Source organism: Muscardinus avellanarius (assembly GCF_963383645.1).
Source record: "Muscardinus avellanarius genome assembly, chromosome: 1".
Lineage (NCBI taxonomy): Eukaryota > Metazoa > Chordata > Mammalia > Rodentia > Gliridae > Muscardinus > Muscardinus avellanarius.
In genome coordinates this window covers 220,141,621-220,161,994 of record NC_137786.1, presented here as the reverse complement: position 1 = coordinate 220,161,994, position 20,374 = coordinate 220,141,621, and the positions used below count along the sequence as shown (strand labels likewise).

Sequence of the window (20,374 nt, the reverse complement as noted above, 5' to 3'; positions counted from 1 at the left end):
CCAAATATTGGGATTATAAGCATACACCACCATGCCTAACTTGAGGTGTTTATTCTTTTTAAATTTCTTTCTCCTTCCTTCCTTCCTTCCTTCCTTCCTTCCTTCCTTCCTTCCTTCCTTTCTTTTCATTTTTTGTGTTGGAGATTGAACTCAGGGGAATTCTATCTCTGAATTACACCACCAACCCTATTTTATTTTTTATTTTGAAATAGGGTCTCACTAAATTGTAAAGGGCCTCACAAGGTTGCTGAGGCTGGCCTTGATCCTCTGATGCCTCCCGAGTACTGGGATTACAGGCGTGTGTAACAACGCCAGGCAGGAATGGTTTCTTGACTCTGGAAGGAGTACAGCCATTGAACCTGAGATGCAACCTTCAGCAGAGCCACAAAAACTGTCAAGAAGAGAGACAAGCGAATACACACTTTAGATTCGCTCTTCTGCTCTTCAGTCTCCTGCCGGTCCTCCCAGTGCCTCTAACCCACATGGAAGTGGAGGTCAAGGAAACCTATGGATTAAGTCTGGATATATTAGCCCTCCAGAGGAGTGAGGAGATTGGGTCTTCAGAGACCAATAAAATAAACAGTGTGCTACTAAAGAGAAATTTATTTGATTGGGTAGAATTTGGAGATATACTGATGATAAGTTCATAGAAAATTAGCACACGCTTGTAATCCCAGCATTTGGGAGGCTGAGACAGGAGGATCACAGTTTGTGGACAGTGAAGCCCTTTGCAACTCAGTGAGACCCTGTCTCAAAAAAAAAAAAAAAAAATACAGGGCTAGGGGTGTAGCTTAGAAGTAGAATGCCCCTGGACTCCATCCCCAATACCACAAAAAAAAGGGGGGGGGAAGAAGTTTTGAATCAGAAGTTTGTGCCATATGGCTTGAATATCAACAGTGTTTATATAGTTATAAAATGTAAATACATATTATGGATTCAGCCAAAATCATGATGTAAGTATATTGGGAAGTTAGGAGGTAAGTAGATGTGGATAGTGAGGGATGTAAAGGGAAAGAGATTCACATCTTACACAGTGAGGAGGCAATAGATAATGCCTGAAATTGAAAAATCAAGAAGTAGAAACATACAAGTCATTTTGAAATTTAAAAATAAATGCCAAAGGGCAAAGAAGTCATACATGCTAACCTCTACAATAGATGATCACAGAGATGGCGGGGATGATATTTTTTCCTAACAATTCTTGTAGAACTATTTCCCCCTTTAAACTGGATGCATGTATAACTTTGATTTAAAGAAAAATAAATAAATAAGATGGGCATGATGGTGCATGCTTGTAATCCCAGTACTTGGGAGGCTGACACAGAAGGATTGCGGGTTCGCGGCCAGCCTCAGCTACTTAGTGAGACCCTCCGCAACTTAGTGAGACCCTTTTTCAAAACAAAGTATAAAAAAAAAGGGTTGGGAGTATAGTTTGGAGGTAAAATGCCCCTGGCTTCCATCCCCAGTACTGCAAAAAGAAGGAGGAGGAGGAGGAGGAGGAGGAGGAGGAGGAGGAGGAGGAGGAGGAGGAGGAAGAGGGGAGGAGGAGAAAGAAATTAGGAAAAGAATACTTAGCTTAAAGGGCTACTTGCTCTGTGACAACTTCTCTGACATTTCAATCTTAGTTAACATATTCTTAGCACCTTGAATTTCTATTTAGCCCAAATCACAAAGAATTTTATTATTGGCTTATTTGACCATGAACACCCATTACATAGGGGTTGTACCTTATTAACCATTGTTTCCCAACACCTGTAATAAGTCTAAGCCTATGCAGGGTGTATAGAAAATGTTTCCTAGGCCGGGCGTGGTGGCGCACGCTTGTAATCCCTGCGCTTGGGAGGCAGAGACTGGAGGATCGCGCAGGTTCAAAGCCAGCCGCGCGCAGGCTTAAGAGACCCTGTTTCCAAATAAAAATGTAAAAATAGGTCTGGGAGTGTAGCCCGGAGGTAGAAGGGCTTCCAGGAACCCCAGTACAACCAAAAAAAAAAAAAAAAAAAAGTTTCCTGAATTAAATTAAATTATTTCAGTCAATGGCACCAACATCTACCAGTCACACAGGAAAGGAAACGAACATGATTCTTCCTCTTTCTCTCTCCTTCCCTTTCTAACTTCCTCCCCTCCCTCCCTCCCTCCCTCCCTGGGTGTTGAACCTAAGGGCACTCCACTTCTGAGATATACACCTAGCCCTTTTTATTTTGAAATAGAATCTTGCTAAATCACCCAGGCTGGTCTTAAACTTGCAATCCTCTGTCTCAGTTTCCCAAGTACTAAAATTACAGGCATATGCCACCACACTCAGCTAAAACAGATTATTTGGGGGGGAGGATGGAGGGGAAGGCATGAAGCACAATGTAAATGTACACCACTCTCAGTATGTTCCACTTATAAAAAATAAAAATTAAAATAAAAAAATAAAAAACAGATTATTTCTATGGAGCAAAAATAAGACTGAGAGCTGACTTCTCAAGAGAAACAATAGAAACCAGAATATAATTGAATAGTGAAAGAACTGTCAACCTAGAATTTACACCAGAAAAAAAAAAAAGATTTCCCTTGCAAAGTAAAGGTGAAAATTCAAATAAGATCTACAGACTAGTTAGTAGTTGTTTTGTTTTGCAGTGCTGGCAATTAAAATTCAGGGCCTTGCACATGCTAAGCATATGTTCTATCACAGAGCTATAGCTTCAACCTAGTAGTTTTTTTGTTTGTTTTGTGGGGTTTTTTTTTTTTGTTTGTTTGTTTTTTGCAGGTCTGGGGATGGAACCCAGGGGCATTTGACCTCCAAGCTACACCCCCTGCCCTGTTTTTTATTCTTTATTTTGAAACAGGGTCTCACTAAGTTACGGAGAGCCTCACTAGGTAGCTGAGGCTGTCTGTGAACCACGATCCTCCGGTCTCAGCTTCCCATGCTGTGATTACAAGCGTGCGCCACCAGGCCCGGCTCTCAACCTAGTAGTTTTGAACCAATGTTTATGTTCCTTTGACAATTTTACTATGGCTATAGAGGTGACATTAGTGAAAGTTGAATGAAAGGGATAGAGAAGCTCTATATCATTTTTACAACTTTTTTGTAAGTCTAAAATAATTACACACACATTAAAAAGATGATATAGAGAAAATTTCAGAATCGAGGGTTGGGATTTCCATCTGTCACGTTCACTAACGTATCCATGGGTGAGGTAGAGGCATCCAGTAAATATGTGTTGAATAAATGAATGGATGAGCACAAACAATAGCAAGAGTTACCATTTATTCAACACTTGATATATCTTAGGCAGAATACCATACACTTTCCATCACTATCTCACGTAAACCCCCAGCAATCAATTTTATATGTGGGGCATCCTATTTTATAGATGGAGGTGGGGAACCTGCCCATGATTACCTACTAGTAAGTGGCAGGCCCTCAGACATAGATCTAATACCAAAGCCTGTATTCTTAACAACTATGTTAATACGTCTTCTTTCTTTTTTGCCTATATAAACTGTACATACCTTTCCAGGTCAACTGAGATGAATTCCTCTAAGATGCCTTATTTAACTACCAATCATTATTTCTCCTTATTGTCAATTCCCAGCCTACTGGGCCACATAACTTAATGCCATTTTACAAGATCACATATAGCTCACTCATTGTTTGTTAGTTCCATTGATGTAGAGGACATTTGAAAATCTACAACAAAACTTAATATCTGGCAAAAGATGAAGAAAAATATTTAAGCCAGGCGTGGTGGCGCACGCTTGTAATCCCCGTGCTTGGGAGGCAGAGACAGGAGGATCGTGTTGGTTCGGAGCCGGCCTCGCTGGCTTAAGAGACCCTGTTTCCAAATTAAAAATATATATATATATATATATATATATATATAAGCCGGACGTGGTGGCGCACGCTTGTAATCCCCAAGCTTGGGAGACAGAGACAGGAGGATCGCGCAGGTTCAAAGCCAGCCACGCGCGCTGGCTTAGGAGACCCAGTTTCCAAATAAAAATGTAAAATAGGTCTGGGAGTGTAGCCCGGAAGTGGAAGGGCTTCCAGGAACCCCAGTACCACCAAAAATAAATATATATATATATATATATATATATATATATATATAGTCTGGGAGTGTAGCATGGAGGTAGGTGGGCTTCCAGGAACCCCAGTACCACCACCAAAAAAAAAAAATTTAGTTAGAAAAAACATGAAAAAAATGGTGTTCTGAGATGCTTTAGCAATCAAGCCTATATCATTTAAAATTCTAAGCATCAAATTTGACTCAGACTTAAAAAAGTGGGTTACATCAAATTTATGACCATAATATGTGTTTTTCCTAAGGCGAGTTTGATGTCTGGGGCACTTTGGACCTAGCAATGCGGTTCTCTGGGCTCAGTGCTCCTGAGGGCACACGTTTTGCACAGAAGGTGAAGTGTGAGAGGCTGCAGCTAAACAGTGACCCACGCGTGTAAACTGCAGCTTGCGTGGTGTAAATAGACTCTCCCTACGTGGAACCGCCTGGGCAATGTTCTCTCTTTGGGCTCTGTGGTTTCTCAGGACATTCCAACTGTTCAGAGCTGGAGTCTGGCCCGGAAGCACAGATAAACAGCTTCCTGGAGAAGGCTGCCAGTGCGAGGAGCAATGACCTGCGCAGAGAAGGTCTGCTTTTCATTACCCAGCACACGCTCGAGTGAAGAGGAGGGTCAACTCGGCTGACCCAGGTCTCCCGTGACACCTTGACTCTTCTTACCTTAGGAGGCAGGGAAAGGAGGTGAGGAAATGGCTTATAGGTGAAGAAGGGGGAAAGAGAAAGGCTTGATAAGCTATTCTCTGAATCAATCAAGTAATGAGTGAAGTGGCTAAAACTAAATAGCTAACAGACATGCACACAATCATCAACTTTTTTTTGGGGGGGGTGGTACTGGGGTTCCTGGAAGCCCTTCTACCTCCGGGCTACACTCCGAGACCTATTTTATACTTTTTTTTTATGTGGAAACAGGGTCTCTTAAGCCAGCATGGCTGGCTTCGAACCTGCGCGATCCTCCTGTCTCTGCCTCCCAAGCACGGGGATTACAAGCGTGCACCACCATGCCCAGCATTCATCATCAACTTTTTAATCTCCAAAAAGTGCACAAAATTCAGAGTAAACAAGAAGTACAAGCCGGGCTGGGCCTGGTGGCGTATGCTTGTAATCCCAGCATTTGGGAGGCTGAGACAGGAGGATCGAGGTTCACAAACAGACTCATTTACTTTGCAACTCAGTGAAACCCTGTTTCAAAATAAAGAATAAAAATAGGGCTGAGGGTAGCTGGGAGGTAGAATACCCCTGGGTTCCCTTCCCAGTACTGCCAAAAAAAAAAAAAAAAAAAAAAAGTGTAAAAAACAAGAGAATAAAAAGTTTTCAAAATCTTTGACTCTGTTGCCATTTATTTATTTATTTATTTTGGTGGTACTGGGGTTCCTGGAAGCCCTTCTACCTCCGGGCTACACTCCCACGGGCTACACTCCCAGACCTAGTTTTTAACTTTATGTGGAAACAGGGTCTCTTAAACCAGCGAGGCTGGCTCCGAACCAGCGCGATCCTCCTGTCTCTGCCTCCCAAGCGCGGGGATTACAAGGTGCGCCACCACGCCCGGCACTCTCTGTTGCTATTTAAAAAGAAAGAGGAAGGCGGGCATGGTGGCGCACGCTTGTAATCCCCGCGCTCGGGAGGCAGAGACAGGAGGATCGCGCAGGTTCGAAGCCAGCCGCGCGCGCTGGCTTAGGAGACCCTGTTTCCAAATATTTAAAAAAATGTAAAAATAGGTCTGGGAGTGTAGCCCGGAGGTAGAAGGGCTTCCAGGAACCCCAGTACCACCAAAAAAAAAAAAAAAAGAAAAAAAAAGAAAGAAAGAAAAGAAAGAGGAAGCCAGGTGTGGTAGCACACACTTGTAATCCAGGTAGTTGGGAAGCTGAGACAGGAGGATCGAAGCTCATAGACAACCTCAAGCTACTGAGTGAGGCCCTTTCTTTGCAACTCAGTGAGACCCTGTTTCAAAATAGGCCTGGCTGAATTTTGTTCTAGTATACAGGTGTACTCAATTTATCATAGGGTTACATCCCAACAAACCCACCATAAGTTGAAAATGTTGTAGCTGGGCGTGGTGGCACATGCTTGTAATTCCAGCATTCGAGAGGCTGAGACAGGAGGATCGTGGTTCGTGGACAGCCTCAGCTACTCAGTGAAGCCCTCTGCAACTTAATAAGACCCTGTTTCAAAGTAAAACATAAAAAAATAGGGCAGAGGATATAGCTTGGAAGTTGAATGCCCCAGGTTCCATCCCCAGTCCTGCAAATTAATTAAATAAAATAAATAAAAAGAAAGAAGACTGCCACTTTCTAAGAGATCCACAAAGAGAAATTCCCAGAAAGCTGGAGCTACAAGGGATGACACGTGATGAAAATGAATTGCAAACAGCCAGGCGCTGTAGGTCATCTCACTTGATTTGCATGACAGTCCTGTGGGATAGCTACTACTATCCTCACAAGGATCAGACCTGGAAATTGAAACATAAGAACATTCATAAAGACATCTGTTGCTGATGTTATCTGATTGCAAAGGATGAATTTAGGGCTATTTCTATGGTCACCCAGGAAACAATGCTTTAACCAAACTGCTCTACTGTGGTAGCCCCAGAACTCAGCAATCCTGGAGCCCACCTGTCCTAAAATAAACGCACATGCTCATGTCATTTTCTGATAAGATGGTTTCCACTCTGCTAGTCACCAAAGCATCTGATAGCTGAAGAAAAGATCGCAATTCTGGCCTCAAACAAGAAGTTGGTTGGATATGATACTCCTTGAAAGATGCTGAGAAAATGTTTTGTGGGTTGCAACTGAATGCAAAAACGTACCTGCTGAAGGGCTGGAAGCTAAGAGACAAACATCTCAGCAAGTCACACAGGAAGGGAGTCTCATTTGATTAACATTTCACTCTTCTCAGGGAAGAACTCTGCATGGCTGACAAAGTCTGTCCTTCCTGCTTGCTTCCCATTTATCCCCCTTCCAGTTCATTAAGGGCTTTCTGGCTAAGGTGCCAGATTGTGTCATTCTTTCCTGTCTTTGTGCCAGGCCTGTGCCGCCAGCACCATAGATCTTCTAGAGTCCTGAACAAATTATGGAAGAAATTAAAAGCCCAGAAAATTTTAAATTGCTCTGTTACTGATGAAGTCAGTTTCTTAACTTCTGATGATTATTTTACGTTACTGATAGCAGGACAGATTTGTTGGTTCAGATGAGGGTGTTTCTCCTTGATCCCCAGAGTAGAACTCAGGGAATTAACAGAGTAGTGATAGAGGAGGAGTATCAGGGCTTGGACCAAGTAAAGATCATTTATATTGTTTATAGATTGAAATAAATCAAGTTATTTCTCTAAGGGGAGATATACTTTAGTGTGAATAGTTATACCTAAGTTTTATATTAGCTAGTTGCAAAAGCAGCTCCCCTGAAAACAGAAATATTGTGACTAGATCTTGAGACTACTTCAGCCAAGGATGAAGTTCCTCATTTCCTCTTATTGACTAAGAATAAGAAGTTCTTGTAACTTGGAGAAGGGCGGGGGTGAGGAGGTCTCTCCTGCGAGGGAGAATCTAGGCCCAATGATTAGTTCTGTAACCTTTGACCCTGACTGCAAATGAACCAGGGGACCAGTGGGCTGCGAAATCGCTTCCTCAGTTGCCAGGTCAAGTGCTACTGGAGGTTTCTCGTAACCATAACATGAAGGGGCTGAAGAAAAGAGATGGATTCCATACAGGTAGGCAGTTCCTTGTATCCTGGATGACCCTGGATTTTTCAGTTTCAAAATAGATTTTGGTGACTCTTAATTCATTGCTATGGCTCACTGGAGTCCTTTCACTAGAGCATACCTCTGCTGATATAGAAAAGAACCAGAATCCTCTATAGATTTCACAAATAATGGCTGAACAGAAGTGTGTGGGCAGCCGGGCGTGGTGGCACACGCTTGTAATCCCAGCATTCGGGAGGCTGAGACCGGAGGAGCATGGTTCGCGGACAGCCTCAGCCACTTAGTGAGGCCCTCCGCAACTCAGTGAGACCCGGTTTCAAAACTAAAGAATAAAAAATAGGGCAGGGGGTGTAGGTCGGAGGTCAAATGTTCCATCCCCAAACCAAAAAAAAAAAAAAAAAAAAAGTGTGTGGGCCAATAATAACGAAGACAGGATTGCTTCAATTGAAGGCGAAATCTTTTCCTGGCAGTTCTGAGTCTGTGAGAACCCAGATGCTGACAATGAGAAATGGGTAATTTTTTGTCACAATGTGTCAACTCTAGCTAAGAATTGAAGTATGGAAAAAAGGCAGGGGGGAGCTGGCTGCAGGGAGAAGCACTACCCTTTTGAAGAAGCCTATAATAGGATTAGTCACCATTATTTCACCATACCACATCTTGGCTCAATTTAACAACAATAACTAGGGAAAACATGGAGCAGAAATGGCCCAAAGAAGTCTCAAGTTCATCTCTCACAGTCGTGAGCCTGAAAAAATCAGTGAGGTCCTGCTTTGTCCTGGTGTGTTTCTTATTGCCCCAATTACCTGCTCATTACCATGGACACAAGAAGAACCCCAAAACAACATTACTTAAATGCTATATGGGGGGTAATCCTAAAACAAATCTACCAACTTTAGAACTAAAAGTTTATGCCCTAATTGTTCTAGATTATGTACAGAAGAAGCGGGTCATCTTTCATAGGGCTAGAGGACCTGTTTAAAAAAGGAGAAACAATCCAAATTGTATAATCCTGTATTATTTTCATTTGAGTTATATTTTAAATGATATGGGACACAAGAAGAACCCCAAAACAACATTACTTAAATGCTATATGGGGGGTATGCACTACTGGAAATGCACTACTGGAATCTCCTTTTTTCTCCAAGAGTGAATTAATGAAGTTCACATTTCATAGATTTATTCTAATCAGAACAAAAAGGTGATTTAATGCAAAACTTTTTACTATAAGAGTAAAACAAAAAAAGGAGATAATTTCCCAATTGAATTCTGATGGTCACTAGGTCTCAGAATGAAACCAATATTCCATTTATAAAAACTGACGTATTTATTTATTTATTTATTTATTTATTTATTTATTTGTGGTACTGGGGGTCCTAGAAACCCTTCTACCTTCAGGGTACACTCCCAGACACACACACACACACACACACACACACACACACACACATATATATATATCAATTTTTTTTTTTAATTTGGAAACACAGTCTCTTAAGCCAGTGAGGCTGGCTTCGAACCTGCGCGATCCTCCTTTCTCTGCCTCCCAGGCACAGGGATTACAAGCATGAGCCACCACTCCCGGCTATTTTTTCAATAAATTTTTATTGGTGCATTGCAGTCATACATCTCAATGGGATAAAATACTTGTAGAGATATACATGAAAACTGACTTATTTAAATAAAGCTTTCATCTTTGTATTTACATTACATGGTAGCTAACACAAATAGCTTTTATAAGTATTTTTATAAGTATTGAATTACTTTTATAAGTATTACTTGTATAAGTATTGAATTACTTTCACTCATCAAATGTGAGAAAGGCCAGTTATCTATAAAGTGGCTTTCTAGGGAAGCATTTACGGTTCTCCATTCTGAGTAGCAGCAAATAAAATAAATTATCTTTTTTGGACACAGTCAGCTCAGGTAATCAAGATGGACATGGGAAAGTAAGTCACCCTGTGAACTAAGTTATTGAGTCTCTAATGAGATGAGCTGGCAAATTTCAACTTCTCCAAGAGGTCTCTGGCCAGCCTACAAAACACATTGCCACGGTTATTTTCTTGTTAGATACTTTATAACAGTTGTCGGATGTATAACCTTGAGGATGTTACTTTTATGTGCCTGAATTTTTATATGTGTAAGATGTGTATACTAATATCCTACCTCTTGGTTTCTTGAAGATTAAATGTGATAATATATATCAATATACTTAGATCAGTGTCTCACACATAGTGTTTACTAACAATAGTTATCATCATCATCATCATCATCATCATCATCAGTTTATTAACTATTTCTTCTTCTTGTTGTTGTTGTTTGGTCCGGGGGATTGAACCCAAGGGCATGCTACCTCTAAGCTATATCACCAGCCCTTTTATATTTTTTGTTTTGAAATGGTCTCATTAGGTTGCTGAAAGTCTTGCTAAGTTCCTGAGCTGTCCTCAAGCCTGCAATCCTCCTATCTCAGCTTCCCAAATACTGGGATTACAGGCATGCATCATCATGCCTGACTTAACTATCTTTTTCATTAAAGTTCTAGGTCCTAGCTGGGCATGGTGGTCCACACCTGTAAGCCTAGTAAAATCCTAGCTCAGAGGTAGAATGCCACTGGGTTCAATTCCCAGCACCATATACACACAAAAAAAATCTAGGTCCATGTGAGTAGCTACCTTATTTGTCTTGTTCCCTGATATATTTCATTGCCTAGTATACATAAACACATAATAAGGTGCTCAAAAATAATTCTGAGTGTAACCAGGCATGGTGTCGAATGCTTGAAATCTCAGTACTTGAGAGGCTGAGACAGGAGGATAGCAGGTTTGAGGCCAGCCTCGGCTACTTAGTGAAGCCCTCCACAACTTAGTAAGACCTGTTTCAAAATAAAGAGTAAGAGCCAGGCGTGGTGATGCACACTTGTAATCCCAGAAATTCAGGAGGCTAAGACTGGAGAATCGAGGTTCAAGGATAGCCTCAACTACTTAGTGAGGCCCTCTGCAACTCAGTGAGGCCCGGTTTCAAAATAAAGAATAAAAAATAGGGCAGGGGGTGTGGCTCAGAGGTCAAATGCCCATGGGTTCCATCCCCAGACCCACAATAAATAAATAAATAAATAAACAAACAAAATAAAGAATAAAAAATAGGTGTAATCCCCGCACTTGGGAGGCAGAGACAAGAGGATCATGCAGGTGTGAGGCCAGCCTTGCTGGCTTAAGAGACCCTGTTTCCAAATAAAAATATAAAAAATAGGTCTGGGAGTGTAGCCTGGAGGTAGAAAGGTTTCTAGGAACCCCAGTACCACCAAAAAAAAAAAAAAAGTAGGGCTGGGGGTATAGCTTGGAGGTAAAATGCCACCGAGTTCAATCCCCCGTACCAATAATAATAATAATAATAATAATAATAATAATAATAATAATTTTGAGTGAGTTCTGTCCTGTTTTCATACTTAAAATAAACCTCAATGAAGGTAATCTGTATACTTCTTTTCCTGCAACCAAAACAGTCATAATCAAAACTTCACCAAAAAAAAACACCTACTTTTTTAAACAAAAACAAGACACTTGATCATAAAAAAGAGCTCTCCTGGGCCCACTGACCAAGACCACAGAACGTCACTCTTTTCTATATTAGTATGTGGAGGTCAAGCTCCCTGATGCCACAGGGTTGCAACTATCAATTTAGCCTGTGAAGAATGGTTCCCGATCCTAATAGGAATTCTCAGATTTCAGCCTGTTTTTCTCTTCAAAGTCTTAAAAAGCCACATTTTTTCATTTTATCCTTACCACAAGACCCTGGTCCCACTCTGCTGTGGTCTCTAAGTCACAGCTACTCCAGCCTCAGTTTCTTGGATGCCCTTCTTCAGAGGGCCTGAGCCGGCGGCGAGGATGCGGGCCATTCTTAGAGGAGCACCTCTAAATATTAATTACTCTTACCTTCTCTTCCTGGTTGAAGGACAAACACCCAGAGGTAGAGATTACATACAACATAAAATCCTCTGGGATTTAGTGCCTTCTCTCAAGAGTGTCCACAGGAATATGACCCACACGGTACTGCTAGGACATTTGAATTTTACAGTTTATCCAGATTTGCTGGAATAATCGTGGACTTTGAAAACATGAACCACCAAGGTGACAGCAAAGGTGAGAGGGCAAGCAGACTCAGAGAAGAAAATCAAAGGGAAAGCCACCCACAGACAATTTCTAGGAGCACTTTTACACACTTTAAAGGTTAAATCATCCATCATCAAATATATGAAAATGCCAGAACTTGAAACTGGGAGATATAAGCACACAGTAAATGCAGCTTTAAAAATCATGCTTCCAGCTATTTAAGACAGTTTCAATAGTATCCTCTTAAAGGCCAACACTAAACATTTCAATGGTAATGAACTGCTGGACGTGGTGGCGCACACCTATAATCCCAGTACTTGGGAAACTGAAGATCACAGGTTCAAGGCCAGCACATAGTAATTTAGGAAGACACTTGTTTTGTTTTGTTTTGCAGTACAGCAGATGGAACCCTAGGGCATTCGACTTCCAAGCTACAGCCCTAGCCTCATTTTATATTGTTTTTTGTTGTTGTTGTTGTTGTTGTTGTTGTTGTTGTTGTTGTTTTGGTGGTACTGGGGTTCCTGGAAGCCCTTCTACCTCCGGGCCACACTCCCAGACCTATTTTATATTTTTTGAAACAGAGTCTCTTAAACCAGCGCGGCTGGCTACGAACCTGCGCGATCCTCCTGTCTCTGCCTCCCAAGTGCGGGGATTACAAGCGTGCGCCACCACGCCCGGCTTTTTGCTTTGTTTTAAAACAGGGTCTCTCACTAGGCTGCTGAGAATCTTGCTAAGTTGCTGAGGCTGGTCTTGAACCTGTGATTCTCCTGTCTCAACCTCCCAAGTACTGGATTACAGGCATACACCACCACACCCAGCTTCAAGTCTTTAAAAATAATACATTTTTGGAGCCTTGATACTGATTCACTTTTCACTTCACCAAATAACTTATGTTAGGCCAATTTGATGTCTTAGAGATGTATTAGTGTCAGGTATGTGCCACTCATATTATGTAATTTTTAGTTTCCTGGGAACCAAAAACAGCTCACTTAGCAACTAGATCTCTATCAGAACTGTGAAAGAAAAAAAACCTTAAGATATTTTTCAAGTGTACTATGGATAAAAAGCTACCTACAGTCAAAAGCATTCTGAAACAGTTGCAAGTCTTTCTGCTAGTTCTCAAGAGTTCAGCATCAGTTACACAGACCAGTGGGTTTTGCGGCTGGAATGCTAGGCACATGGCATACAGCTTCTTAAAAGGCAGAATATAGAGTATTACCCCAAAATACAAGAGAGAGAGGAAAATAACAAAGCAGTCTTTATATCACAAACAAGAAAAGGAGTCGATACTGTGCAATACTTGATATATAGTGATAGAGTGGAGAAGTCTTTACCTAACATCTATTTTATGCTAAGCATCTTGCCAATTTCTGGGAAAACAAGGATGAAGAAAAGATGATGCCTGTCCAAGGAACCCGCATAATAGTGAAGACTTATAAAGGAGGGGCTACACGAAAAACTGCCAGGAAGAAGCGCTGCCCAGAAGAGTCCCGTTTCACTTGGCAAGGAGCTGCCTCAGTGCTGGTACAGATTAAATGGCCTAGAAATGTGACCCTGAAGCTTGTCTATAAAAGCAAGCAAGGCTATTCAATCTCAGTATTTATGCCCTCACCACCTTGTTTGCTTCAGCCCACACCATGAGAACAAAACTCTTTCCTTACTTCATCCTCCTTTAAAAGACTGAGGGAAGGAACTAGTTTTCCTCCCAGAAAGCTTGTCTTTCCCAAGAACTTAAAATTCCAATCCATGATAAATTTAAGCTGGGATTACAGGTGTGTGCCACCTGTAATCCCAGTACCAGGGAGGCTGAGACAAGAGGATTGCAGGTTTGCAGCCAGCCTCAGCAACTTTGAAAGGCCCCTGGCAAGTTAGTTAAACTCTGTTCCAAAATAAAAAATAAAATAGGGCTTGGAGGTATACCTCAGAGGTAGAATGCCACAAAAAAAAAGTCTAGATTTTATTTAGAAGAGCTCTATTTCACGACTGGAAAGGCTGAAACAAAAGGATATCAAGTTTGAGGCTAGCATGAGCAATTTAGTTAGATACTGTCTTAAAATAAAAAATAAAAGCCAGGCATGGTGGCACATGCTTGTAATCCCAGCATTTGGGAGGCTGAGGGAGGAGGATCGCAGTTCATGGCCAGCCTCAGCTACTTAGTGAAGTCCTTTACAACTCAGTGAGACCGTTTCAGAATAAAAGAAAAAAAATAGGGCTGGGGTGTAGCTCAGAGGTAGAATGCTACTGGGTTCGATCCCCAGTACTGCAAAAAAAAAAGTAAGTAAGTAAGTAAATAATAAAAATAAAAAGGTGAGAGATATAGCTCAGTGGTAGAAAACTCCTGGTTTCAAGCTCTAATACCCCAGTAGAACTCTAGTTCAACAGAAGAACCAGTGATAGTAAAGCATTCCTCTAACAGCAACTCAAGTTTAGGACATTAAAATAGCTGTCTTATCTCCAAACTTAAAAAGGAAAAAGAATCCTAATATCTATTATATGCTAAGCATCTAATATCTGCTATAAATGATTATATAAATATGTGATAGCATACCATTAATAAAAAATAATGCTTTGTATTTCTTTAGCATTTTTTCATGAAGGTGATTCTAATTTTGTTTTATTTTTATTCCTTTTGTGGTGCTAAGAATTGAACTCAGGGCCTTGCTCATACTAGGCAAGTGCTTTCCCACTAAGCACTAGCCCCAGCACTAAGCTATATCCCCAGCCCTTTTTTAAATTTTTATTTCGAAACAAGGTCTTGCTAAGTTGCCCAGGCTGGACTCAAATTTGTGATCCTCCTGCCACAGCCTCTCAAGTGGCTAGGATTACATGCATGTTCCACAATGCTCAGTGGTGTTTTAAAGTATCTCATTGAGCCTAAAAACAGCTCTATGATATTCTAAAAGTGGTAATCATTTTTACTTTTACATAGTTCAGTCATACATTATCATGAACATGACTCTTCAAAAGTATAGTCTATGAAAGATGTCCTCCCTCCAGAAATACTTTTAAATCATTAAGTGATTAACACAACATCCCATCGAAAGAAAACTGCACAAGAACATCATCCTAAAAAACCCCATGAGAAAAGCCAGCCATGAAAAATACAGGTTAGAATAAAGGAGAAAATGCAAAAACTGAAAGAGAGGCCAGTGGTAGATCACTTGGCTAGTATGCATGAGGCCCCTGGGTTCAATCCCTAGCAATACAAAGAAAAAAAAAGAGATGGACCTAAACAAATTTAGTAAATCAAAGCTACTATAGCCATGACCATTCATGAGACATGTCACTGGACAAAATTACTTGCACCACAGGTATGCTTCAAAATGTTGGGCAGCCTTCAACCAACCTACCAAAGTTAAGCATAATCATCATTGTCCAGCTCTACTCTTTATGTACCCCACCTGCTTCCAAGTACCCCCTCTGGGTTTGCCCTATTAGCAAAGCGTCCATGTACTTACTATTCAGTGAAGAACCTGGCAACGCCATATTGGCTAATATCCTCCCTGTTTTCCAGCAGCTGGCACACTGCATCCTCCATGTATGTGAGTACATGGCGCTGAGCTGCAAACAAAAAGCAACAGAAAATGAGTGATCTAAAAGTGTTCTTAAATAAAGTTCTCCCCAGCCCAGTAGGAGGCCATACAAGTCAATCGGTGTTAGTCTGCCCGAGGAAGTGGACTGGAATGGGCAGAGCAGAGTTGCTGGCTCTAACTGAGCAATGACCCCAGGGCAGAACGGGAGATGCTGTAGAGTGTGGCCTACTGCCATCTGACTGGTTGTCTCCTTCAGCGTCAACTCTTCATTCCTCAGTTCAGTGGGGACTAGGAGGCCGAAGAGCTTTCACACCTCTTAGCTATTACACAAGGAAGTTCCCCTCTACACTTCCTGCCATCTTTTCCTGCTTCTTCAGATGAGCTTACTCTATGGAGTTAATGACTTCACACCTAAAGTATAAATGATCTGATTGTAAAGAAATCTCAGCTCTTTGTTTCATTTTAAAGTAACTTAAAAAGTTTAAGGAACATGAAAATTACAGTACCCTTGTATATGTAAGGTATTACATTGGTAAATAACAAGAGCACGAGATCTGGGTAGCTCCGTTTACTAGATATCATGTTTTCTATATTCATGGTGATTGGGAAATGTGTGAATTAATCACGAGTTTGTATTCTAGAGTGTGCGTATTAGAGCTAGACAAACTTGGCTTTGACTCATGGCTGTTCCATAGCTTACTCTGGGATAGTTATTTTATCTATACCTGTTTTCTTCTTTAGTGAGTGTGGAAAGCAATATGTTTTTGTGTGTGTGCTACTGGGAACTGAACCCAGGGGCAACTTATCACTGAACTATACCTCCAGCCCGTTTTATTTATTTATTTTACAGGCGCTGGGGATTAAGCCCAGGGATATTCTACCTCTAAGCTACATCCCAGCCCTATTTTACTTTTTATTTTTGAAACAGTCTCACTAAGTTGCCAAGGCTGGCCTTGAACTTACAATCCTCCTGTCTCAGCTTTCCAAGTACTAGGATTAAAAACCTGTTCCACTGTGCCCCACTCCCAGCTCATTTTATTTCATTCTTTTTTGTGGGGCTAGGGATTGAAGCCAGGGGCATTCTGCCTCCATCCCAGTCCTGTTTTAGTTTTTATTTGGAAACAGGGTCTCACTAAGTTGATGTGAGACTCACTGAGTTGCTGAGGCTGGCTTCAAACCTGTAATCCTCATGTCTCAGCCTTCCAAGTCTTGGGGTTACAGGTATATACTACCACACCTGGCTTGCCGTTTTACTATTTTTATTTATTCTTTATTTTTTTATTTTTCTTTGTTTGCAGTACTGGAGATAGAACCTGAGGGCATTGTACCTCCGTGAGCTATACACACAGCCCTACTTATTTTATTCTTCCTCTTCCCTTTCCCTCCACTGGGGATAGAATGCAGGGGCATTCTACCTCTAGGCTACACCCCTAGTCCTATCTTTTTATTTTATTATTTTGAAATAGGGTCTCACTAAGTTGCAGAGAGCCTCACTAAGTAGCTGAGGGTGGCCACAAACCTGCCATATTCCTGTCTCAGCCTCCCAAGTACTCAATTACAAGAGTGCACCACCACACCTGGCTTATTTTTTTATTTTGAAACAGGGTCTTGCTAAAGTTGTTAAGACTAGTCTCAAACCTGTGATCTTCCTCTTAGCCCTCCCAATATGGGATTATATATGTGCATCATCACGCCTAACTGGAAAGCAATATAATTTAAATTTCCTTCTCAAAATAAGGTTAATAAACTCCTTAATTGGAAGCACCTAGGATTCCCTGTTAAAATGCTAGTAAATAAAATATTCTATGCTAATAAAAATATATTAATGACATCATTTTTAAAATGCAGATTTGTAGTATGGCACCACCCCAGATTTAGTGAGATATCTGACTGGGAGTCCAATAATTTTTGCTAAATACTTTGTTCCCTCTTATGTACCCTGAAGCTTAAAAATCACTGGTTAAGAACTCGCTTTGGCTGAGCACAGTGGTGCACCCCCAGGACTTGGGGAGCTGCTGCAAGAAGACCACAAGCTCGAAGCCAGTCCAGGCAACTTAGCGAGACTCTGACTCAAAATACAAAACTCAAAGGCTGAGAATGTATCTCAGTGGAAGAGCACCTCTGGGTTCAATTTTCAGTACCACAAAAGAGAAAAAACTTGGGCTTCGAAATTCAGAAATTGAACCCAGGGGCATTCTACTTCTGAGCTACACCCCTAGCCTTATTTTATTACCAACTTCTATTTTCAGCCCTATCATTTCCCAGCTCTGTGACCTTGAGCAAATTTTCTCCTAATCTGTTTCTTGTTTATTTTTTTCCCTTTGGTACAGGGAATTGAACCCAGAGGCTTTCTACCTTCAAGCTATACCCTCAGCCCTATTTTTATTCTTTATTTTAAAACAGGGTCTCATTAAGTTGCAGAGGGCCTCACTAAGTAACTGTGGCTGGCCAATAACCTGGACCCTCCTGTCTCAGCCTCCCGAGTACTGGGATTCCAAGTGTGTGCCACCATGTTGGGCTGTTTCCTCTTTGAAAGTGATAATCCTACTTTACCTATCAGATAGGTTTAGAAGAATTAAATAAAATAATGCATGTACAACACCAGTGTCTGGTGCATAGTATATGATTATATATATATAATATATGCCTATCAGAAAGGGTTATTTGGGGGTTACTTCTGTAAACAACATAGGCCATATCCTGGCACCCTTTACATAGAAGCTTCCAATTAATGTTCCCACTTATCACCCAAAATTCAGAAAAATATATTTTTCTGTAGCAATGAGAACAAAATACCCAACAGTAATGAATATCCTTCCAAACAGCAATTCCATAAAGTTGGCTACCAAGGACATCTCCTCTTTTACACTTTCATTCCTTGAGAAAATATGGAGGAATTACCTAGAATTGGCAAAAAAAAAAAGCTTCAAAAAAACTATTTCTAAAATCCTGATAGTCTAGTGGAATTTTTATAACAAATAAGCATATCTACCAAGCTGAATTCCAGTGAGTTGGCATCTGACAAGTGACTCTATTGACCTAGGATTCCATCATGCTTGCACCAGTAAAGTACGGAAGAATGGCACACGCACATTCCATGGCCTCTCTATGCAAAGCATCAACCACTGAAAACATTCCCTCACCCCCCCCCCCAAAAAAGATGTGAAGACATGAAAACAAACCAGCCCTTCATCAACTCGGCAGTTCATCCAACTGGAAAAGTATCCCTTTAACGGGCTGGGGATGGTAGAGTGCATACCTAGCATTTGGGTTCCATTCCCAGGACTGCTAAAACAAAAAGCAAAAGGCCCACACTGGACGCTGGGCACGTAGCTCGGTGGTAGAGCATGTAGTAGCATGTACAGACCGTGCACCAAAAAGAAAGAAAAAGAAAGTGAAAACAGTGAAAATAGGAAATGATAGATGTCAAGTTCTGGTATTAGTTATTTCCAAAATACAAATCATTAAGCACATATTAAATTAGGAAGAAAGTGGTTAAACTAACATTAAAATCAGCTATGTCTCTACCTCTGCTCCCCATTCCTTTCCTACCCACTTTGTGTGTGCATGTGACTCACTAAGTTGCAGAGGGCCTAAGGAGCTGAGGCTGGCAGTGGACCTGCCATCCTCCTGTCTCAGTCTCCCTAGTAATGGGATTATAAGCGTATGCCACCGTGCCTGGCGATGATAGGCATTTTTATACTTTCATTTACAGATGATAGAACTGAGAGATTTTTAGAGTTAAAGTACTTTGCTGAAGATTACAAAGCCAATAGTCACAGAAGCCAAGATTCAAACCAAGGTTTATATGATACCAAGAATACTTTATAATGTTATAGAAGTAAAAATTATCTTTATTTTATACAGAATACAAAGGAAGGTGTGTATAAATATTAAAATCACCTGAGAAATGTGATCTCTGTGTGTCTGTGTGAGTTTGTGGGGGGATGTGCAGGCACGTGTGTGCGCACCTTTCTATCCTGTCCCCACCTGTATACCAAATAGCATTTGTGTGAAGTTAGAACTTGTCCCTAAATTTCAAAGTTTCTTACAAAGAACCACCCTACCACAAAGTATTCACCCCACCCATTCCCAATTCACAAAGTGGAAATAGAAAGCCCTGCTTCCCTTTTTAATCTGTGGGTGAAGAAAGGACCTACGAAGAGCAGCAGAGGTAGGAAGAGCCTCTTTCTTTGAGAATTTCACACCAGCCAACAGCCAAACTTGAAGCTCTCTCTAATTGCTGCTCCTTGGTGGTTTCCTTCACCTGCAGTTCTTATCAGTCAAATGTTCCCTCTGTGGTTAAGTGAACCACCCAACCCTGGAAAATCCTTACAGTTTATCAAACTTCAATAAGACAGAAGTTCAAAGCTTTTTCCTGGCGATAAAACATGGAGAGTGTCATTTTATATTATTTTTTAAATGCTAAGGAATGGGCTTTAATTTATGTGAATGATTAAAGAATTAAGACAGCACACCTGCACCCCTGGAGGGCAGAGATATCTGGGCACCCTTGCTGCCTCTTGGGAAGGAAAAGCATTTAAGACTGACTTTTCCTCTCCTGCTTTGCTGTGACTCCCCAACAAGAGCAGGTTAGGTCTTTTAACATGCGCCACTAAGACTCTATTGTCTCAAAATCCACACTAAAGCCCAGTTACACATCTTGCTCAGATAGCACCACTGTCTAAGATAAGCATTAAGAAGTTCATGATATTACACGGAAAAATCTAAAAATAAATGTCAATAAATACTGCATGATCCTTATATGAACAGAGGAAATGAAGGTAATTATGAATCAGAAATTTCTAAGTACTGTCCCCCACCACCACTGATCACTGTGTCAAACCTGCTTTAAAAAAGGTACAAAGCCGGGCGTAGTGGTGCAAACTTGTAATCCTAAAACTTGGGGGGCTGAGACAGGAGGATCACAGGATCTAAACTGAGCGAGAGCTCAGCAATTTAGGGAAATCCTGTTTCA

General features: G+C 41.1%; 1 protein-coding gene across 1 annotated transcript in view; it reads right to left on the bottom strand.

The window, feature by feature from the left end:
* CSTPP1 (centriolar satellite-associated tubulin polyglutamylase complex regulator 1) overlaps positions 1 to 20,374 on the bottom strand; it is a gene marked incomplete at both ends in the record, with an annotated part of 203,991 nt that overhangs the window by 144,990 nt on the left and 38,627 nt on the right. Inside the window, 1 exon segment of the mRNA XM_080707788.1 lies at positions 15,322 to 15,424. Coding sequence (XP_080563914.1) covers positions 15,322 to 15,424 — 103 coding nt within the window.